Genomic DNA, 22,078 nt, shown 5'->3' on the forward strand with positions numbered 1-22,078 from the left:
CCACACTTATGACCGGGGCACCTGTGGTGGGCACACGTATGATTGGGGAACCTGTGGGGGCCACATGTATGACCGGGGCACCTGTGGTGGGCACACGTATGTTTATGGAACCTGTGGGAGGCACATGTATGACCGGGGTACCTGTGGTGGGCACACGTATGATTGAGGAACCTGTGGGGGCCACATGTATGACCGGGGCACCTGTGGTGGGCACACGTATGATTGGGGAACCTGTGGGGGCCACATGTATGATTGGGGAACCTGTGGGAGGCACATGTATGACCGGGGCACCTGTGGGGGGAAGGGGCAGGTGGTTGCACAGAGTGTTCTCACTTGCTCTGTACAGAGGACACGTATCTCAGGAACGAAGATTCCCAGGAACGTTTCTACCTCGGGCGGATGTTTCTGCTCGGATCATTATCGATCGCCGGAAGTTGCCATTAGGGGCAGGCGGGCGGAGAAGGATTCGGACGGTCGGCGGAATGGCGGTGAGGTGACCGGGAGAATCCGGCGGGTGCAGAGGTCGCGGTAAGTGGCTCCGTGCTCTGTGTGCGTCTCCTCGCCCCTCATAGCTGCAGGTCAGTCAGCTGGGTAATGGCGGCTGGGGGGTGGGGAGAGGCCCCGAGCTGACCCCATATATGTACATACACACACTGACCCTATATATATATAATGTATACACCATATACCGTACATAGATATATACACACTGACCTTATGTATAATATAGACATATACACACCATATATACCGTACATACATACACTGACCCTATATATAATCTATACACAACATACAGTATATACTGTACATAGATATATACACACTGACCCTATATATATATAATGTATACACCATATACCGTACATAGATATATACACACTGACCTTATGTATAATATAGACATATACACACCATATATACCGTACATACATACACTGACCCTATATATAATCTATACACAACATACAGTATATACTGTACATAGATATATACACACTGACCCTATATATATATATAATGTATACACCATATACCGTACATAGATATATACACACTGACCTTATGTATAATATAGACATATACACACCATATATACCGTACATACACACACTGACCCTATATATAATCTATACACAACATACAGTATATACTGTACATAGATATATACACACTGACCCTATATATATAATGTATACACCATATACCGTACATAGATATATACACACTGACCTTATGTATAATATAGACATATACACACCATATATACCGTACATACATACACTGACCCTATATATAATCTATACACAACATACAGTATATACTGTACATAGATATATACACACTGACCCCATATATATATATAATGTATACACCATATACCGTACATAGATATATACACACTGACCTTATGTATAATATAGATATATACACACCATATATACCGTACATACATACACTGACCCTATATATAATCTATACACAACATACAGTATATACTGTACATAGATATATACACACTGACCCCATATATATATATAATGTATACACCATATACCGTACATAGATATATACACACTGACCTTATGTATAATATAGATATACACACCATATATACCGTACATACATACACTGACCCTATATAATCTATACACAACATACAGTATATACTGTACATAGATATATACACACTGACCCTATATATAATGTATACACACCATATACCGTACATAGATATATACACACTGACCTTATGTATAATATAGATATATACACACCATATATACCGTACATACATACACTGACCCTATATATAATCTATACACAACATACAGTATATACTGTACATAGATATATACACACTGACCCTATATATATATATAATGTATACACCATATACCGTACATAGATATATACACACTGACCTTATGTATAATATAGACATATACACACCATATATACCGTACATACATACACTGACCCTATATATAATCTATATACAACATACAGTATATACTGTACATAGATATATACACACTGACCTTATGTATAATATAGACATATACACACCATATATACCGTACATACACACACTGACCCTATATATAATACATACACAACATACAGTATATACTGTACATAGATATATACACACTGACCCTATATATATATAATGTATACACACCATATACCGTACATAGATATATACACACTGACCTTATGTATAATATAGATATATACACACCATATATACCGGACATAAACACACTGACCCTATATATAATACATACACAACATACAGTATATACTGTACATAGATATATACACACTGACCCTATATATAATATATACACAACATACAGTATATACTGTACATAGATATATACACACTGACCCTATATTTTACAGGAGGGCGAGGAATGTTTTCCGCTCTGTGATTCTGAGGGGTTGGGGCTGCTTGGAGCTGGCGGTGTGTGTGGTGACCGGACTCCTGTACAGTGATCTCTGCAGTAAATGTGCGGATCGCAGACCAGATCCTGGTTTATTAGGAAGGTCACAGTGGATCCAGTTTGACTATTGATCTTGTGAACGATTCACTGCAGTGTATTGTGCAGTGACCGATTTGTGAGACCCATCGTGTGGCCGACACTGGGGTCTTCAATGGGACCTATCAGGAGACACCACACATCTCCCTGACCAGGAGGTCGTCCATCATGAGCAGTCGCCACCACAGTATGGGCAAAGTCTGTGTTCTTGCTTTCTCTATGAGATCAGTTTCTAGGTCTGGGAATCTTCAGGTCCATGGTCACCGCGTGATGCAGCAGCTACCTGTTTGCCCGTCATCCGGACGTGCGATGAATGATCAGCGATAGGCCAATCACTGCACGTAGGCTTCCATTGCTCTCAGCAGCGCAGCTCCGCTTTACACAGAGCAATATGCTGCTGAGAACCATGATCTTTTGTGCAATGCAAAAGACCATTTCACCTTATGAACGAGTGCATTTTGCTGCCTGTTCACACTGCAGGATAATCGTTTCTTGGAGCCCACCTTCAATATATTCCTGCATTACAAATAGACAAAGCCCTCAGTCTCCTGCCAGTCTGCCAGGGTTGTTTGCACATTGCCGCCCCCTGCGGAGTAGAACAATGCTGTGTACACAGCCCTCCCCCTCAGTGTGCAGGACAGGAGGCATCTTGGGCTTATTGACTCCAAGGGTCATACATACAAGGCCTGAGTCTCTACAGGCCTCTCCTCCTCCTGTCCTCAAGGTTTCCTAAGGCCGGGGTCACACTGGCGAGGAATACGGACGAGTGAGAGGCGTTAAAAGCACGCATTACACACGGACAAATGATTCTCTATGGGGCAGCTCCCAACAGCCGTATATTTCTCGGGCGTATTCTACGGTCCGTGCCAATCGCAGCATGCTACGATTGTCAGCGTACTATGCCCGTAATACGCCAATGCAAGTCTATGGGTGCGCAAAAAATACGGATTACACACGGACCACACATGTGACTTGCGAGAAATACGCACCCGGTGTCTTTTAGAAAAACCGGCAATTCAGTGCGCTATACAGTAAACTCACACTGACAGGTTTAATAAAGAAACGAATGAATAGAGATATACACATAGAATATATATATATATATATATATATATATATATATATATAAAATTTCACAGAGTTCTTCATAGCAGAATAGCCGCTAATTAAATTGCCGGCTTCTATCAAATAATTCCCCAACCCGACATGAAATGACACATGGTTTACATTCAGTGAAGCATTTCATTTCATGTTTTTTTATATGTCCCTGACTAATAATTAGATGAGGGTTTGTGTGCAAAATTTGGGAGTTGTAGTTATTTTAAGGGGTTAATTCTTTGTTAAAAAATGCGTGGGTTTCCCATTGCCCTATATTGGTGGCGAGTGGGTTAATATAACAAAGGGTTAATGTCACCATTCGATTGTAAGGTGACATTAGCCCTTTGTTAGATTAACCCATTCGCCACCAATATAGGGCAATGGGAAGCCCATGCATTTTTTAACAAAGAATTAACCCCTTAAAATAACTACAACTCCCAAATTTTGCACACAAACCCTCATCTAATTATTAGTCAAGGACATATTAAAAAACATGAAATGAAATGCTTTACTGAATGTAAACCATGTGTCATTTCATGTCGGGTTGGGGAATTATTTGATAGAAGCCGGCAATTTAATTAGCGGCTATTCTGCTATGAAGAACTCTGTGAAATATATATGTTTACCTCAATGACTTGTGTGTATGTGTGTATATATATATATATATATATATATATATATATATATATATATACATTCTATGTGTCTATATTTTGTTTCTGTTACAAACCCTGTCATAGGGCTCCATTATATGTCCATTTTGCAAGGCGGCGAGAAAATCTCGCCATACGGATTACATACGGATGCTGACATGCGCAAAATACGCAACCACACCTTGCTTACGGATGACCTACGGAGCACTATTTAGGGGTCATTCATCCGCATTACGCCTGTAAACTACGGACCGTATTTTGCGTCGGTTAGTGTGACCCCGGCCTTAGGTGCATTTACAGTGGTCGGTTAATGCGAGAGCGAGAAAACCGCTTGTTCATCAGGTGAAATAATTTTTAAGCAGGCTTAAAGATCATTGTTCTCGGCAGCATATCATCCTGCATAAACGTGCTGCCCAGAATACCGGCGCCTATGCCAATTTCCGTTTTGGCATTTTTTTACATTTTTTTCCTTCCCAGAGCCGTAAGTTATATTTTTCTGTCCACATATACATATGAGGGCTTGTGTTTTTTGCAGGACGAGTTGTACTTTTGATTGACACCATTCGTTTTACCACATAGTGTACGGGAAAAAATTCTGAAGCGAAGAAATTGTGAAACAAAACCCACAATTCTGACGTTGTTTTTTTGGAATAGTTTTTACAGCGAATATTTTGACCTCAGCGTACGATTCGACTAATCCAATCGATTACGATGACCCAAACACGTTCAGCTTATTCAATTATTGTAGTGGTGGAAATAAATCAGAACATTTTTGTCTTGTCGCCATTTTCCAAGACCCGTAATGTTTTTATTTTTCAGTTGATGGAGCTGTGTGACGGCTTATTTTTTGTTGGATCAAAAAATGCTTTCTCGTTCGCCTTATTGGGGGACACAGAGACCATGGGTGTATGCTGCTGCCACTAGGAGGCTGACACTATGCAAAAAAAGGTTAGCTCCTCCTCCGCAGTGTACACCCCACCGACCGGCAGGGTTTTCCTCAGTTTAGCTTAGTGTCAGTAGGAGGTGGACACGGGTCTTTCATTAGACCCATATCTACCTCGTCGTGCGTCGTTCCTTTACAGGTTCTACGGAGGGATACAGAGTGAACAGTCACATCTGTACTCCCACATGGAGTCTGCGAGTACGGCGTGTATTGCCACCCCGTATCCTTGCAGTTCTCCGCGACAGGGCCAGCAGCCCAGACGGACGCCGACACCAAGACGTGCCAGCGACTCCAAGGGTCTTTGTCGCCAGTCTCCCACCCACTCGCCTACCAGAGCCTGTCGGTTGGAGGAGACACAGGAGCTCTTCAATCCAGGTAATGGATCGGGGATGGGTGAGTATGGCCTTTTTTATTTTACCTGGCTGCCCATTCACGACGGACAGGGGGTCCCACATCATCCTTATATTGCTGCCCTCCGCTCTTCCCCTTCCCTCCCCCCCTTTCTGGTGACAGAGAGCACAGGGCCTCTCCCTCCCCTTCTTCCATGCTGGGAAGCGGCTTCCAGCGGCGGCGTCCTTGTCCCGACCTCCGCGCCGACCCCCTGCTGACAGGCGGCCGCCGCAACTAATTTAGGCCCCGGCTTCTGTTCGGGCCTACTGCAGCGTCGCGGCCACGCCCTCCGCCCCTTTCTTCTAAGCGGGCTTTTCTCCTGCTCTCCCCAGGCCCTCCCCCCGCCTTTCCTTCTGCTCAGCCTGTTATGGCCAGAGGGCAGCGATTGGGTAAACCTGCGGCGAGCTCCGCCCTTCCCCTTCTCCTGGACGCTCGCTTCTCTACAGGCAGGCACCATCTTCACAGCCTGTCAGCCGGACGCACATCTCCGGATATCCAGCAGCCTGTGCTTTGGGGACACCGGTCCGTGAGTAGCTCTGCACTGCAGACTGACCCTTCTCTGCCTTCTGTCCCCCAACCTTCCGGCACTACCTCAGGTTTTCATTATGTCTAACTCGAAATCTGATCGTAACTGCCCAGGAGCCATCTACGGCCCCAGGTGAGAGTGAACCCCCCATGCCTGGCTGGGCCTCCTCTCTATCTCAATCAGTGGCAGACCTCACCAAGGTGTCTCAATCCCTAGTTGCCGTTCTGGATAAGTTGCCCCTGGACACTTCGGCAGGACCCAGCAGGTCCCAAGAGATTCCATCTGAGTCAGCCAGCGTTAGTCGCAAACGACCCAGGCGAGATCCCCAGCCGGAATCCTCTCCTAGCCCCATCTCACCGCATAGCCCGTCTCAGCAACCTCCCTCTCGGGCCTCCTCTCCCGAGTCAGGTGAAGCGTTTTCAGACAGGTCATCTGAGGGGATTTTAGAGCTGGATTCAGACCAGGATGCGAACATGAAGGTCACAGTGCAGAACCTCATTGCAGCGATCCATCATACCTTCGATATTGCTGAATCCCCTGTGAAATCCTCAGATCAGGAGGTTTCATTCAGACGGGCAGAAACTCCCTCCAGGGTATTTCCTTTCCATTCCGAGTTTGGAAAGATTTTTACCAGGGAAAGAGAAGATCCGACCAGACGCTTTCAAAGAGGGAAGCGTCTCGGCGTACTCTATCCGTTTGCTAAGGAGCTCACGGACGACTGGTCTGCTTCTCCCTCGGTAGATCCGCCCGTGTCCAGGCTTTCCAATAACACGGTTCTCCCGCTTTCAGGCGTGGCGTCCCTAAAAGATTCTAATGACAGGATTATAGAATCCCTGGCAAAGTCTGCTTTCGAAGCGGCTTCAGCGGCGGTATGTCCAATCTTTGCTTCATCCTGGGCAGCAAAAGCCATAGCGATGTGGGCAGACGACCTCCGTCAGGGCATCCTAGATAAGGCGCAACCGGAGCGTTTGGCCGATCTCGCCAATCAGATCTCCCATGCGGGGGACTATCTTCTTTCCGCTTCCTTGGATGCAGCATCCTGCGCAGTTCAGGCGTCAAGCAACGTAGTTGCAATTCAACGTACTATTTGGCTAAAGGCCTGGCAAGCGGACTTGTCTTCTAAAAAGTCCCTCACTAACCTGCCTTTTCAAGGGGTGCGCCTTTTTGGGTCCCAATTGGACCAGATTATTAAGGACGCCACCGGAGGCACGAGTTCACTACTCCCTCAGTCCAAGCCTCTCAGACCTCCACTAAGTCGTCAGTTTCGACCCTTTCGGACTTTCCGCCGTTTCAATACTGCGGACAACTCCTCCAATCAACAGAGACCGCAGGCACGCCAGGATAGGAAGAAAGTTTCTTTCAGACCCACTCCTTCCTGGCGATGCCACTCTTCCCAGGGCAGACCGTCCAGATCTAGATCTGGACGGTCTACATCAGCATGACTATCGTCGGGCACCCGAGGGGCCCTTCCAATTGGGAGGTCGACTTCTTTTCTTCAGAGAAGTTTGGTTGGCCTCCGTAGAGGACGCTTGGGTCAGGGAGGTCGTATCCTCAGGATACAAGATAGAGTTCGTCTCTCTTCCACGGGATCGTTTCTTCGAATCCCGGCCTCCAAAAGATCCAGCCTTGATCCCGGGGTTCTCTACGGCTATCGCCTCTCTTCTCAGTTCTGGAGTGATTGTGCCCGTTCCCGAATCGGAGCGCTTCACAGGGTTTTATTCGAACCTGTTTGTAGTGCCGAAAAAAGACGGCGCAGTTCGTCCCATCTTGGATCTCAAGCTGCTCAACAAGAGAGTCCGCCTTCGCCACTTCCGAATGGAGTCGCTTCGCTCGGTCATCGCTTCCATGGAGGAGCAGGAATTCATGTGCTCAATAGACATCCAAGATGCCTATTTACATGTTCCAATCTTCTCCGGACATCAGAAGTTTCTGCGTTTTGCGATTCGGCAGCACCATTACCAATTCATCGTACTGCCCTTCGGTCTCGCCACCGCTCCCAGAGTCTTCACGAAGATCATGGCTGCGTTGATGGCTTTGTTGAGATTCAGAGGTCTCGCTCTTTTTCCGTACCTCGACGATATTCTGATCAAAGCTCCCTCATTTCAACAGGCTCACCAAAGTTTGTTAATCGTCCTGGACACTCTTTCCAATTTCGGGTGGATCGTCAACAGGAGAAAGTCCTGTCTGGTTCCTACCCAACGTTTGGTCTTTCTAGGCCTACTGTTCGACACTCGTCAGTCAAGGGTCTTTCTCCCTCAAGAGAAGATCCTTTCCCTGCAGCAGGAGGTACGATCGCTGCAGATCACACGATCCCCGTCCCTCCGTACAGCCATGAGGGTCCTGGGAAAGATGGTGGCGGCGATAGAGGCGGTTCCCTTTGCCCAATTTCACGCCAGACCTCTCCAGCAGGCCATTCTGTCGAGATGGAACAGGTCGCCTCTGTACCTGGATCGCCCTGTCCATCTTTCATGCCGGATCAAGCGGTCTCTCAACTGGTGGTTGACGTCACCTCTCATCCTATCGGGTCGATCCTTCCTTCCCATTCACTGGCAGATAGTAAACACAGATGCCAGTCTCCTCGGCTGGGGTGCAGTGTTCCGCCACCACACTGTTCAGGGTCGATGGTCGGATCGGGAATCAGCACTACCGATCAACGTTCTAGAGATTCGAGCGATCCATCTGGCTCTCGTTCACTGGGAGAGGCTTCTCAAGGGACTGCCTGTTCGGGTTCAGACAGACAATGCCACAGAGTGGCATGTGTCAACCGCCAAGGGGGAACACGGAGTGTCTCAGCCCTGGCGGAGGTGTCCAAAATTCTTCTTTGGGCGGAGATTTCCGTTCCGACAATTTCCGCGGTCCACATCCCCGGCGTAGACAACTGGGCCGCCGATTTTCTCAGCCGCGAGGGTCTCACGGCGGGAGAGTGGTCCCTACATCCGGAGGTGTTTCATCGGCTCTGCCTTCGGTGGGGAACCCCGGATGTAGATCTCATGGCATCTCGCCTCAACAGGAAAGCCCCACAATTCGTGTCCAGGTCTCAGGACCCTCTGGCAGTGGGCGCCGACGCCCTGGCCGTTTCTTGATCCCAGTTCGATCTTCCCTACCTGTTCCCTCCTCTGCCTCTTCTTCCCAAGCTGTTGAGGAAGATCAAGGCAGAAGGAATTCCAGTCATTCTCATCGCCCCGAATTGGCCCAGAAGGTCTTGGTTCGCGGACATTGTCAATCTTCTCGCGGACGCTCCCTGGAAGCTTCCGGACAGAGCAGATCTGCTGTCCCAAGGTCCGATTTGCCACCCCAATTCTCGGCCGCTCAATTTAACGGCGTGGCTGTTGAGACCGAGGTTTTGAAACGAGCTGGATTTTCCGACCAAGTAATTCAGACCATGATCCGAGCCAGAAAGCCATCATCTTCCAAGATCTACTACCGTACTTGGAAGGCCTATTTCACTTGGTGTGAGACCAATGACATCGCGCCCATGTACTTTTCGCTCCCTTCAGTCCTAGCCTTTCTCCAGGCAGGATTGGAAGCGGGGCTTGCCCTCAGTTCCTTGAAGGGGCAAGTTTCGGCGCTGTCCATTTTCTTTCAGAGAACGTTGGCTTCCCGTCCTCAAGTCAAGACCTTTCTTCAGGGCGTGGCTCACACGGTTCTGCCGTACAGGGCGCCCGTGGATCCATGGGATCTTAATCTGGTTCTTGAGGTTCTGCAAGGTTCTCCCTTTGAACCTCTCAGGGAAGTTTCCCTTTCTCTTCTTTCTTGGAAGGTGGCCTTTCTGGTGGCCATCACCTCCGTCAGGCGCGTGTCGGAATTGGCAGCTTTTTCTTGCCGCTCCCTTTCTGGTGCTTCACCAGGATAAGGTAGTTCTGCGGCCTCCGCCCTCCTTCCTTCCGAACTTGGTGTCCTCGTTTCACCTCAATGAGGATATCGTGCTACCGTCCTTCTGTCCGAGTCCAACTCATCCCCGAGAGCGGTCTTTGAACAAGCTGGACCTGGTTAGGACAATAAGAGTCTATCTGTCTAGGACGGCTTCCTTGCGAAAGACAGAGTCTCTTTTCATTATTCCAGATGGGGCGCGGAAAGGTCTCCCGGCGTCAAAGGCCACTATTGCTCGCTGGATCAGATCGGCAATTTTGGAAGCCTACCGAGTTAAGCGTTGCGGAGCCCCTCCGGGGATCAGGGCCCACTCTACTCGGGCGGTGGGTGCCTCCTGGGCGGTACGCCACAGAGCTTCCGCGCTGCAGCTTTGCAAAGCTGCAACATGGTCATCGGTTCACACGTTTGTGAAATTCTACACCCACGCTTCGGCGGACGCCAGCCTAGGTAGAAGGATTCTGCAGGCCGCGGTGGTGAGTCCGCTGGCCTGATGGAAGTTTGTTTTCCCACCCCAGGGACTGCTTTTGGACGTCCCATGGTCTCTGTGTCCCCCAATAAAGCAAACGAGAAAACAGGATTTTTGGGTTGCTTACCGTAAAATCTGTTTCTCGGAGCCTTCATTGGGGGACACAGCACCCTCCCATGTTCTACAGCTCCTGTTACTTTGGTTGAATGGTTACAGTTGAGTTGTTTGTTCTGTTTTCAATCTATTCTGTTACTTCTACTGCCTTCTCACTAACTGAGGAAATCCCTGCCGGTCGGTGGGGTGTACACTGCGGAGGAGGAGCTAACCTTTTTTTGCATAGTGTCAGCCTCCTAGTGGCAGCAGCATACACCTATGGTCTCTGTGTCCCCCAATGAAGGCTCCGAGAAACAGATTTTACGGTAAGCAACCCAAAAATCCTGTTTTTATTGATACCATTTTGGGATAGATGTGACGTTTTGATCGTTCGTTAAAGGGAATCTGTCATCAATATTTTTGCCTGTCAGCTGCAGCCACCGCCATCAGGGGCTTATCTACAGCATTCTGTAATGCTGTAGATAAGCCCCCAATGTAACCTGAAAGAGAAGAAAAATGAGTTATATTATACTCACCCAGGGGCAGTCCGGGTCCGGACGGAGGGAGTCACAGTCCGGTCCGGCGCCTCCCATCTTGCAGCGATGACGTCCTCTTCATTCCTGCGCCGGAGCCGCGATGGCCAGGAATGAAGAGGACGTCATCGCTGCAAGATGGGAGGCACCTCCAGACCCAAACCGGACCCGGACCGCCCCTAAGTGAGTATAATCTAGCTCATTTTTCTTCTCTTTCAGGTTACATCGGGGGCTTATCTACAGCATTACAGAATGCTGTAGATAAGCCCCTGATGCCGGTGGCTGCAACTGATAGGCAAAAATATTGATGACAGATTCCCTTTTAAAGCAATTTTTTGTGGTATTGCAGTGTCCAAAAAGTGAACAAACTGACCAAGTATTGGTGTTTACCAATTGAGTTAATTATGTTTATATTTTGATCGGACTTTTCTAAATGTGGTGATACCAAATGTGTATTTTTTTATTTTTAATAGGAAGGGGGGTGATTTCAACTTTTATGTTTTGTTTATTTTCTTACATATTTTTTTCTTTTCACTGTCCTTGTTCGTCCTCTTAAGGCTGTGTGCACACACAGTTTTCTTTAGCGGATGTGCCAAAACATCCGCTCAAAAAACGCTAAAAATAAGCTTCCCATTCATTTCTATGCATTTTGCACTTTTTGTGCATATTGATGCGTTTTTTACCACGAAAAAAACGCTTTGCGGTAAAAAAACGCAGCATGCTCATTAATTTCGCGGATTTTTCCGCATTTCTGGCGTTTTTCTATGTGTCAGGAACCGCGCGGAGAAAAACTGCATAAAAAACGCGCAGAAAACAACGCGTGGTTTCTGGGAAGGGAGTCCGGTTTTTAAGCAGAAATTTTCTGCTACGTGTGCACATAGCCTAAGGGATTTGAAGCTGTGATCCTCAGATCGCTTCTACTGTACACAGCAATCACTGTCTTCTTTGAAGCTCGGCCACAGACAGGGGGTCTTCAGCGGACCCCCAGGTGTCATAGCAACCCATTGGAGACCGGCGATCACATCACAGGCATGATGGGCGCATTGAATGATTTTTGACAGCAGCATTTAACAGGTTAACAATGGCAGGCGGCGATTGTTAGAGGCAGGTCCTGACTGTAACACACAGCCGTGACCTGTGGGGTATGCAGCGGACTCCATACACCTGCATCCGATTTGTGCTGTACATGTTCGTCTGATGTTGTGAAAGGATTATCCAACCACCGACCAGCAAATATGTAGCCGATCGTTTTACGGCCACCATCACCCTGTGTGAACGAGTCCTTAGTCCTAGAGGGTTATTCTTGGAGTAGCATTTTTTTACCCTATTCCTGAGAGAGGGGATAACATGCTAATTGCTGAGGGTCCAGTCCTCCGCGAACCCTAGAGTAGGAGACTTTGTACAGTCTGCTCATGAATGGAGCAGAGGTGTGCATGCCCCAATCATTGTCTATAGGACTGAGTTTATTGTGCGTGGAGGATGGTGGGTGGCGGCTTTCTTTTTTTGTCTGCTCAATTCAGGGAAGATGTTGAGGCGCAGGCTCCTTTCTCGACCTCGCAACGTTTGAAGGAGAAGCAGCCGGGGTTTTATCTTGGCCTTTCTTCACTTTCAGTGCGGCGGCCGTACGGCATCATAATGCTAATAACCTGCAGATTAATGTATATCAATCTGGGGTAGTGCGGACCCTGAAATGGTCTCTTAAGTTGTCCTGTGCCTCCTGCTGACATAAGTTTCTGCTTTTTTTTGGTCCCCCAGGAATCTGATGCCCGTCCTGTTTCGCAATCATGACTGCGACCGCCAACATGTCCGGCATCATGACGATGCTGCAGCAAATAGCCAACGGCTTGAGGAGCAAAAACGAAGAGACTCGCACAAAGGCCGCCAAGGATCTGCAGCATTATGTCACCACCGAGCTGCGAGAAGTAAGTGAATTAAGGCGTCGTAACACTCGCGGTTGATCGAGGACAGTAATGAGGAAAACTGTCTCTCGCCGCGCGCCCTCCCCCCGTCTCTCGCCGCGCGCCCTCCCCCCGTCTCTCGCCGCGCGCCCTCCGCCGTCTCTCGCCGCGCGCCCTCCGCCGTCTCTCGCCGCGCGCCCTCCGCCGTCTCTCGCCGCGCGCCCTCCCCCGTCTCTCGCCGCGCGCCCTCCCCCGTCTCTCGCCGCGCGCCCTCCCCCGTCTCTCGCCGCGCGCCCTCCCCCGTCTCTCGCCGCGCGCCCTCCCCCGTCTCTCGCCGCGCGCCCTCCCCCGTCTCTCGCCGCGCGCCCTCCCCCGTCTCTCGCCGCGCGCCCTCCCCCGTCTCCTTGTCTCTGTGCGCGCCCTCCCCCGTCTCCTTGTCTCTGTGCGCGCCCTCCCCCGTCTCCTTGTCTCTGTGTGCGCCCTCCTCTGTGTGTTTCTCTCTTTTCTGCGCCTTGTCTGTCTTTCCGCCCCACATCCAGTAGATGATGCCGGGGTGTGAATACTGAATACTTGGTCAGTTTGTTCACTCTGTGCAGAGTAAATCCTTCCAAGTCGAACCCTAATATAATGTCTTTCTGCGTCTCACGTTTGGTAAGCGATGCGTATATCGTCCCAGTCTGGGTAAAGGAGTCTATTACGCCACAGATTCATTAACAGGAACGCACTTTTTAACAAAATCTGCCGCCGACAATAACATTTACGAGTGTTGATGGATTTGTGCCAGATTTGCGACATGTTTCATGGAGTAAATGGCACAGTAAAGGCTGTGCGCCCCTATCAGTTATTGGGGTCACATTGCGACGTTGCAGGGGATTATTGCGCATGTGCTTTACTACATGCGGCTGCAAAATGCCTAACCTGATGGGAAAAAGTAAGCAAAGTGTGTGAGACTTCAGGAATCTCATTAATTTTGCTGGCATCAGGAAATCCAGGTTTAGTGACAATCGCTGAAAAAAACGCAACTTGCGCACAGACCCTTAGTTTTCATTTTACATTTGTCCTGTGGTTTCCACGTAAAACATGGATTTTCGCCCACTGATACTGATGATCCGACTTCCTATTGCTGCCTCCCTAGCTATGATAAAACTACAACTCCCAGCATTCCCTGATAGGTAATACTTAGGAGAAGAAATACAAGAGCACGCAATAAATTCCATGTAGAAAAATATAAATTTTTTATTATTAAATAGTTTACAAAAAATGGATAGCAAAAAATGTGTTCATAAACAATTTGGACAATAAATCCCATGTACCGACCAAATCCCCTCCAGATGGAAAACCAGGTGGGAGTATATTGAAGGCCTCAAATCATGTCTAAGAACTAGGTATCACCCCAGCAAATATGAAATCCATAATCACAGTAGCGGTAACTGGTATTACCAGTATCAATACACGCTAGCAGCGGAGATCAAAGTGCTGGTGGAAATAATAGATGACCATCAGAAAAATGCCACCACAGCAGATGTAAAATGAGTAATCATGGAAGCAGTGACTAATGATACAAGTGCCAAGCATACACTGCCAGTGATAGTCAAAAACGCTGGCAGCAGTACAGAATCAAATAAATAACAACTCACCAGGGAGGGGAGGAGGAAGGGGTCCACTGCTGGTGGCATTTTTCTGATGGTCATCTATTATTTCCACCAGCACTTTGATCTCCGCTGCTAGCGTGTATTGATACTGGTAATACCAGTTACCGCTACTGTGATTATGGATTTCATATTTGCTGGGGTGATACCTAGTTCTTAGACATGATTTGAGGCCTTCAATATACTCCCACCTGGTTTTCCATCTGGAGGGGATTTGGTCGGTACATGGGATTTATTGTCCAAATTGTTTATGAACACATTTTTTGCTATCCATTTTTTGTAAACTATTTAATAATAAAAAATTTATATTTTTCTACATGGAATTTATTGCGTGCTCTTGTATTTCTTCTCCTAAGTATTATATGTTATTGAGCTTGCGTTAGGGTGTTGGAGCTGGGTTGTCCCTTGTCTCCTTCATACCCCTTATTTTTAGGACTATCGTTGTCAAACATTCCCTGATAGGTGCAGGGTCCTCATGAATGCTGGGACTTGTAGATTGCAGCAGAGTTCTGCTGTAGTTCTCCCCCTGGTTTTATTCTCCATCGGTGCCGTGTTTTCCATTTACCCTTCTCCCTTCTGTCGTTTTCCAGGTGACCCCGGAAGAGGCCACGCAGTTCTACGATGAGCTGAATCATTTCATTTTCGAGTTTGTTTCCAGCTCCGACGCGAGCGAGAGGAAAGGAGGGATTCTGGCTATAGGTACAGAGAGGGTCTCCTTTTAGGCTGCCGACCCCCATCCTCTTCTCTTCATCCATGTTACCGCAACCACCAATCACCGTTCTGATTTTCTTGTCAGATGGGCTTTATCTCCTTAGACCCCGGTGTAGCCCATCACCTGGAATCAGTCAGTGGTTGCTCAGGATTTCTTTCTGTCCCTTCACAGTGAGCCTGATGGGAGTGGAGGGCGGAAATTCCACCCGAATCAGCAGATTTGCCAATTACCTGCGTAACCTGCTGCCCTTCAGTGACCCGGTCGTCATGGAGATGGCTTCCAAAGCGATGGGACGCCTTGCCATGGCTGGTGACACGTTCACTGCGGAGTATGTAGAGTTTGAGGTGAAACGTGCCTTGGAGTGGATGGGCCCTGAACGCAACGAACTCCGCAGACATGCAGGGGTGAGTTCGCTTCTTATTACGGCAGTCTGTGTAGACAGTTTGTGATGTTGGCCTTCGGTACTGACATCTTGTCTTCTCTGCAGGTCCTGGTGCTGCGGGAGCTGGCCATCAGCGCTCCCACCTTTTTCTTTCAGCAGGTCCAGCCTTTCTTCGACAACATCTTCAATGGAGTGTGGGACCCCAAGCAAGCGATTAGGGAGGGGGCCGTGGCCGCTCTGAGGGCCTGTCTTATCCTTACCACACAGCGGGAACCCAAGGAGCTGCAGAAACCGCAGTGGTACAGGGTACGTCTCACTTCTTCATATTGGACATCACATTTGGGTATACCAAATTATTAGGTTAATACATGTGCGCTTTAAGATCAAGTTTTTATCATCCAGGACCCCCCCTTTAATTAGCCACAAAATAAAGCAACATAGCCAGAAAGGGCTCACGCTTGATCTATCGTATGTAATTCTTTATTTTTCGTCTTTTGTACAGCAAACGTATGAAGAAGCCGAGAGAGGATTTGATGAGACGTTATACAAGGAGAAAGGAATGAACCGTGACGACCGGCTCCACGGGGCCCTCCTGATTATCAATGAGTTAGTGAGAATCAGCAGCATTGAAGGAGAGGTAATGGGGAAAGGTGCTGGAGGAATGCCATATGCAACTCTGGCAAAGTAATTCTTTCATTATCTGCTTGTTGCCTAAGTTATTGACTACCATTGCGGTCTGTCATCGGCGGCCATTGTTTTTGGCAAGGAGCAAGCGCTTGGACATGGTTAGCACTGACTCTGTCCCTGCTTCCCACCACTCGGACCATGCTGCCGGTCAGTCATTCAGGAGCGCACCACCCCATGGGAAACTGCAAGCAGGAAGGCTAAGGAGGAGGGCACTCTAAAAGCATACATTAGAACAACTCAAATAGGGTAGTGGTAGCGATTGTTTTTTCTTCCCCTTCTTCCAAGAGCCATAACTTTTTTTTGTGTATTTTTCCGTCCACATAGATCGTATGAGGACTTATTTTTTTCTGGTTAAAGTTGTACTTTTGAATGACATCATTCATTTTATCATGTGATGCACTGGAAAAAAAAATCCAAGTTTATTGAAATTGCAAAAAACAAAGTGCAATTTCACAATAGTTTTATTTTTTTATTTACCACGTTCACTATACGGTAAAACTGACCTGGCAATACGATTTTCCAGGCCAGTTCGAGTGCGCAGACACCAAACACGAAGACCGGGACTAAAGAACAATGACCAAAAAAGGCCAATAGTAGTGGTGAAAAAAAGTACAATATTTTATTGATCAACAATTTTGGTGTAAAAGGGTAAGAAAAACAACCAGGAGAAAAAGCGGGCACTATTCCAAGTGACAAGCAGATATTAAGAAATTATATATTCATACAGGTTGCATGTCAAACACCTATAGTGCTGGAAATACCATCTATACGGGAAGAATGTGGGATATATAAAAAAGTGCAATGCGTTAAGTATGATTGTGTTAACCCACTATTAAATACATATGACTGTATGTACACTCTATTTGTGTGCTGCAGTGCATGAATACCGGATGAATGAATGAATATAATTGCCTAAGCTTTAATAGGATTAGTAAAGTGCTATATTTCATGACTACCTAATATAAGCAGATACTAGTCAATTTAAATCTTTGCTTCTATTAAAAGTAGATCGAAAAGTTCAAATTAGATGTTAAAGGGAAGGTGGCATCAAAAAAATTTTTTTTCAGCAATTGAAAAAATTTAAAGAATTAATGTTTACATTTTCTTAAATATTATCATTTGTTTATAATTTAGTAAAATATTTAAAATAATTTTAAAGGGAATCTGTCATCAGGAAGAGGTCCTGCGACTGTCCACTGCAGGACTCTGCTCTGCCCTCGACAGGGCAGAGCAATGCGCCTGCGCCGAAGCCGCGACGGTCAGGAATGAAGAGGACATCATCGCTGCAAGATGGGAGGCGCTGGACCGGACCGCGACTCCCTCCGGACCCAAACCGGACCAGGAACGCCCCTGGGTGAGTATAATCTAACTCATTTTTCTTCATTTTCAGGTAACATCAGGGGCTTATCTACAGTATTACAGAATGCTGTAGATAAGCCCCTGATGCCGGTGGCCGCAGCTGATAGGCAAAAAAATTGATGACAGATTCCCTTTAAAAAGTTTGGCATTTCCACTTTTTAACACTCGGGGGAGCAGCTACTGAAATTTGACACAAAAACCTAGTGTACAACTTGCTCACATTACTGCCCTGCAGTAATTATAGGTGGAATCTGCTGACATGGGTGTGATGTCACTCCTCTCCTCCCCTTCTGGGTGTTTGCTAAGGGAAAAGAGAGGATGACGTTTAGGAACACAGTGAGCAGCCATTTTGATCGTTACTGCAAAGTTACTGACAAGTAGACAGTCACCGAGGATGGCAGGCAGCAAGAATTTTGGGAGCAGGGTGACAGAAGCACAGAGTATTTCAGGAGAGCAGTGTGCCAGTCTATGGGGGGGGCACCCTGCTCGATGCAGGGATTGTACATAGAGCGCCTTCTTTTATACACTGCTCCCCAGAAACCCAGTCAACATTTCTGCTGATTGATGGCCTGTTCTGATCCAGACTTCGCATGCAAAGACCCCATTCCCCTCCTCAGATCCTGTCTTCTCCATCGTGTCTTGGCGATGTGTGAAAGTGAGGCGACAGGCGCAGTCCGGGGTGAAGCTGGGAAGCAGGCTAGGGGGAAATGGAGCCATACAGTAACGATAAAAATGAGACCCCTCTCTTCAACTGCCTCACCAGCCCTCCTCTGACTGCACCTAACTGGAGGTCATGCTGCCCCCTGTAATACCGCAGACCCATGTGCAGGTGCTCAGCCAGAACCACCCTAGAATGGGTCCCCTTTCTGCAGATAATACTGCCATAGTTTTCTCACATAATACCGCCATATAGTTCACACACAATTCCGCCATATAGTTCACACACAATTCCGCCATATAGTTCACACACAATTCCGCCATATAGTTCACACACAATTCCGCCATATAGTTCACACACAATTCCGCCATATAGTTCACACACAATTCCGCCATATAGTTCACACACAATTCCGCCATATAGTTCACACACAATTCCGCCATATAGTTCACACACAATTCCGCCATATAGTTCACACACAATTCCGCCATATAGTTCACACACAATTCCGCCATATAGTTCACACACAATTCCGCCATATAGTTCACACACAATTCCGCCATATAGTTCACACACAATTCCGCCATATAGTTCACACACAATTCCGCCATATAGTTCACACACAATTCCGCCATATAGTTCACACACAATTCCGCCATATAGTTCACACACAATTCCGCCATAAATATCACATCACCATATAGTTTACACACAATACCGCCATATAGATCAAACATAATGCCGCCATATAGATCATACACAATACCACCATGTAGATCACACATAAAACCAGCAGGGTGACAGCAGTACAGAGTATTTCAGGAGAGCAGTATCAGACAGGATAGGATTAGATACACGGCTCATCAGACTGTATCACACGGGATAGGATTAGATACACGGCTCAGCAAGTAGTATCACACAGGAGGGGATTAGATACACGGCTCAGCAGACTATCACACAGGATAGGATTAGATATATGGCTCAGCAAGTAGTATCACACAGGATAGGATTAGATATACGGCTCAGCAAGTAGTATCACACAGGAGGGGATTAGATACACGGCTCAGCAGACTGTATTACACAGGAGAGGATTACAGATATGCCCACACTGGTGAAACTGCCCTCCCACCGATACACTAGACTATGGCCTGTATATGTCACTATTCTCCTCAGGCAGCCATAAAAGCTGTCGTAAAAGCGAAGGTGCCAGATTTACGGAGATCACTGGGACTGTATATGAGTGGGGAGGCAGAGACAGAGCAGAAGGACACAGTGGAGCAGGAAGCACAGTGCGGAGCCTGGAGTAGCAGGACAAAGGAGCAGGGAGGTAAATCACCCGCACTCACTACTCTCCTTCCTCCGGCTCCAGTGAGCGCTTCTCTCCTCTGCTGTCCTCCTTCTCCTTATCTACAGCCTGTACTCACAACACAAGACGTGTTATGCCAAAAGTGAACAGTACAGCTTCTGACATAACAGGTCCTGTGATAGAGGGTAAGTGGAGCTCAGGGGATAGCACTTGGCTACAGTAAAATGGCGCCCAGCCATACCTACAGCAGTGAATTGTGCAGCCCACAGGGGCGTGCCCAGTTCACTGCTAATGCGGCTGCAATGCTAGAGGTGGGGTCGGCATCTGACCACTGTCTCCTTTGTCCAGGGACTGCCATATTTGCAGACTGTATGTGTCGTGCACAGATCTGCCAATCAAAATGGCAGCGCCCAGTGGCTACATTAAAACATTATTACAAAAAAACATAAATCCTAGTTAGTACAACATTCCTGAAACAACACGTTTTGTAACTTACTCTTTTTTGCAAATAATATAAAATCGGGGCACCTTCCCTTTAATATATTTGTGCTCATATAAGTAAATATATATTGTTCATGTTGGATGTACCTGAACGGGGGCCAGCAGGGATTGCAATGAGGATGCGCCCACCCCATTGCAAGTTTCAGCATCAGCCTTCATCAGGGTGGTCTTCATGCAGTTTTTCCCGATGGGTCTCTATATGTTTTAGTTCACACATGCACTTATATTGGGAGACTTCTCCTTACATGTGGGTTGATATTAGTCACATATATGTATTACCTTTCACTTCTTGCAGCGGCTGCGAGATGAAATGGAGGAAATCACACAACAGCAACTCGTCCACGACAAACACTGCAAGGACCTTATGACCTATGGCTTAAAGCCGCGCCACATTACCCCTTTTGCCGGCGTCCAGTCAGTGCAGCCTCAGCCGACAAACGCTCTGCTGAGCCTTTTAGGATACACGGGACAACACGGGATTTTGGGATACGGAGCCGCTCCGATGCCAGAGAAGTCTGTCTTGGTTGAAAGTCGTGCGTGTCGGGAACTGATAGAAGAAAAGTTTGACCAGGTAATGAATTTTTGAAATGTCGCCTTCCCTCTTCCCCCTCTTCCCTTACCCTTGTCTCATCCCCCTCCCCCTGTCCTGTCCCCCTCCTCCCCCCACCCCTCCTAATAATATCCAGCTGTGAAAGACTTTTCTCATTACTGTATGGTTTTAAAATTTGTCAATAAAAATATTGGAAAAGAAATGTCGTCTTCCCCTTATAAATCACTTTGCCAGTTAGATTTTTTTTTTTTTTTTTTTGCCAGTTACAAAAAATATCTAATTTCCTTGTAGATTTGTCATTGGGTCCTGAAGTGCAGGAGTAGCAAGAACCCTTTGATCCAGATGAGCATATTAAATGTTCTCCCACGGCTGGCAGCGTTCAGACCTTCCACTTTCACAGGTAATGCTTATATTTGGGGACGCAATACGTAACAGAGTTTTACTACCATAGAAAATGATAAACCTCAGATATCAGTCGCTGATTGGTGGACATCTACCCTCTTGGACCCTCTGCAGTTTATCTTCGTTGCTGGCTCAGAGATGGATCCGACCCCAGGTGCCTCTCGCTCCGTAGCAATGAATGCGGGCGCTCTGCTGATTCTGATTTTTTTCTGTTTACTTCTCATTAAATACCCGTAAATTTGTGTAACTTTTTACAGCAGATCAATACCTTCCCGAAACCATGAGCCACTTACTAAGCTGCGTGCGCAAAGAGAAGGAGCGGACCGTGGCTTTCCAGGCTCTCGGACTCATCTCTGTAGCTGTAAGGTCAGAGATTCGTTGTTACCTGCCAAAAATCCTCGAACATGTGAAGTCTGCTCTGCCTCCTAAGGATTTCGCTCACAAGTAAGTGCTACAATGGTATCGGTTTGTCTAGGGTGGAGTTTAATGGGTTTGTCTGGCACCACTCTTTTCAGAGTGCACATGTCTTGGCAGGTTTGTGCAGTCGTGATGTCTTGCAGAAACGAACGGCATTGGACAAATCTTTAAAAGATTATTCTGCTGCTAATTATACAAGTGTCCTAATATAGAGAAAATTGGTTATAGAGCATCAATCCTAAAAAAATGTCTTTGTAAATGCATCATATAGTAGACTCTGCTGATGGGCAGGCCACGGTCTGTGCCACGGGTAGCTCTTACCTATGCACCCACCTGATACAAGGTATCCACTTCCCTCTCCTAGGCCCCATTATCCATTCTGGTAGCCAATAATGTAGGATGTATGGCGATACTATAGTTATGACTCCGCTATTGAGTA

At 47.1% G+C, this 22,078-nt stretch overlaps 1 protein-coding gene across 7 annotated transcripts in view; it reads left to right on the forward strand.

The window, feature by feature from the left end:
- Nucleotides 1-375: 375 nt before the first annotated feature.
- MTOR (mechanistic target of rapamycin kinase) overlaps nucleotides 376-22,078 on the forward strand; it is a 158,656-nt gene continuing 136,953 nt past the window's right edge. For 4 of the 7 annotated variants that reach the window (XM_073585057.1, XM_073585060.1, XM_073585061.1 and 1 more), the window contains exons 1-10: nucleotides 376-528; nucleotides 12,874-13,040; nucleotides 15,256-15,364; nucleotides 15,549-15,781; nucleotides 15,865-16,065; nucleotides 16,262-16,396; nucleotides 17,606-17,800; nucleotides 20,566-20,841; nucleotides 21,112-21,220; nucleotides 21,480-21,666. In XM_073585057.1, the coding sequence (XP_073441158.1) occupies nucleotides 12,903-13,040; nucleotides 15,256-15,364; nucleotides 15,549-15,781; nucleotides 15,865-16,065; nucleotides 16,262-16,396; nucleotides 17,606-17,800; nucleotides 20,566-20,841; nucleotides 21,112-21,220; nucleotides 21,480-21,666 (1,583 nt within the window). In that variant the 5' untranslated portion in view covers nucleotides 376-528; nucleotides 12,874-12,902. The remainder of the gene's footprint in view (nucleotides 529-12,873; nucleotides 13,041-15,255; nucleotides 15,365-15,548; nucleotides 15,782-15,864; nucleotides 16,066-16,261; nucleotides 16,397-17,605; nucleotides 17,801-20,565; nucleotides 20,842-21,111; nucleotides 21,221-21,479; nucleotides 21,667-22,078) is intronic. The other 3 variants (XM_073585058.1, XM_073585063.1, XM_073585064.1) reach the window with 3 other exon arrangements.

Source organism: Dendrobates tinctorius, unplaced genomic scaffold (assembly GCF_039654945.1).
Source record: "Dendrobates tinctorius isolate UK_male_01 unplaced genomic scaffold, ASM3965494v1 ptg000086l, whole genome shotgun sequence".
Lineage (NCBI taxonomy): Eukaryota > Metazoa > Chordata > Amphibia > Anura > Dendrobatidae > Dendrobates > Dendrobates tinctorius.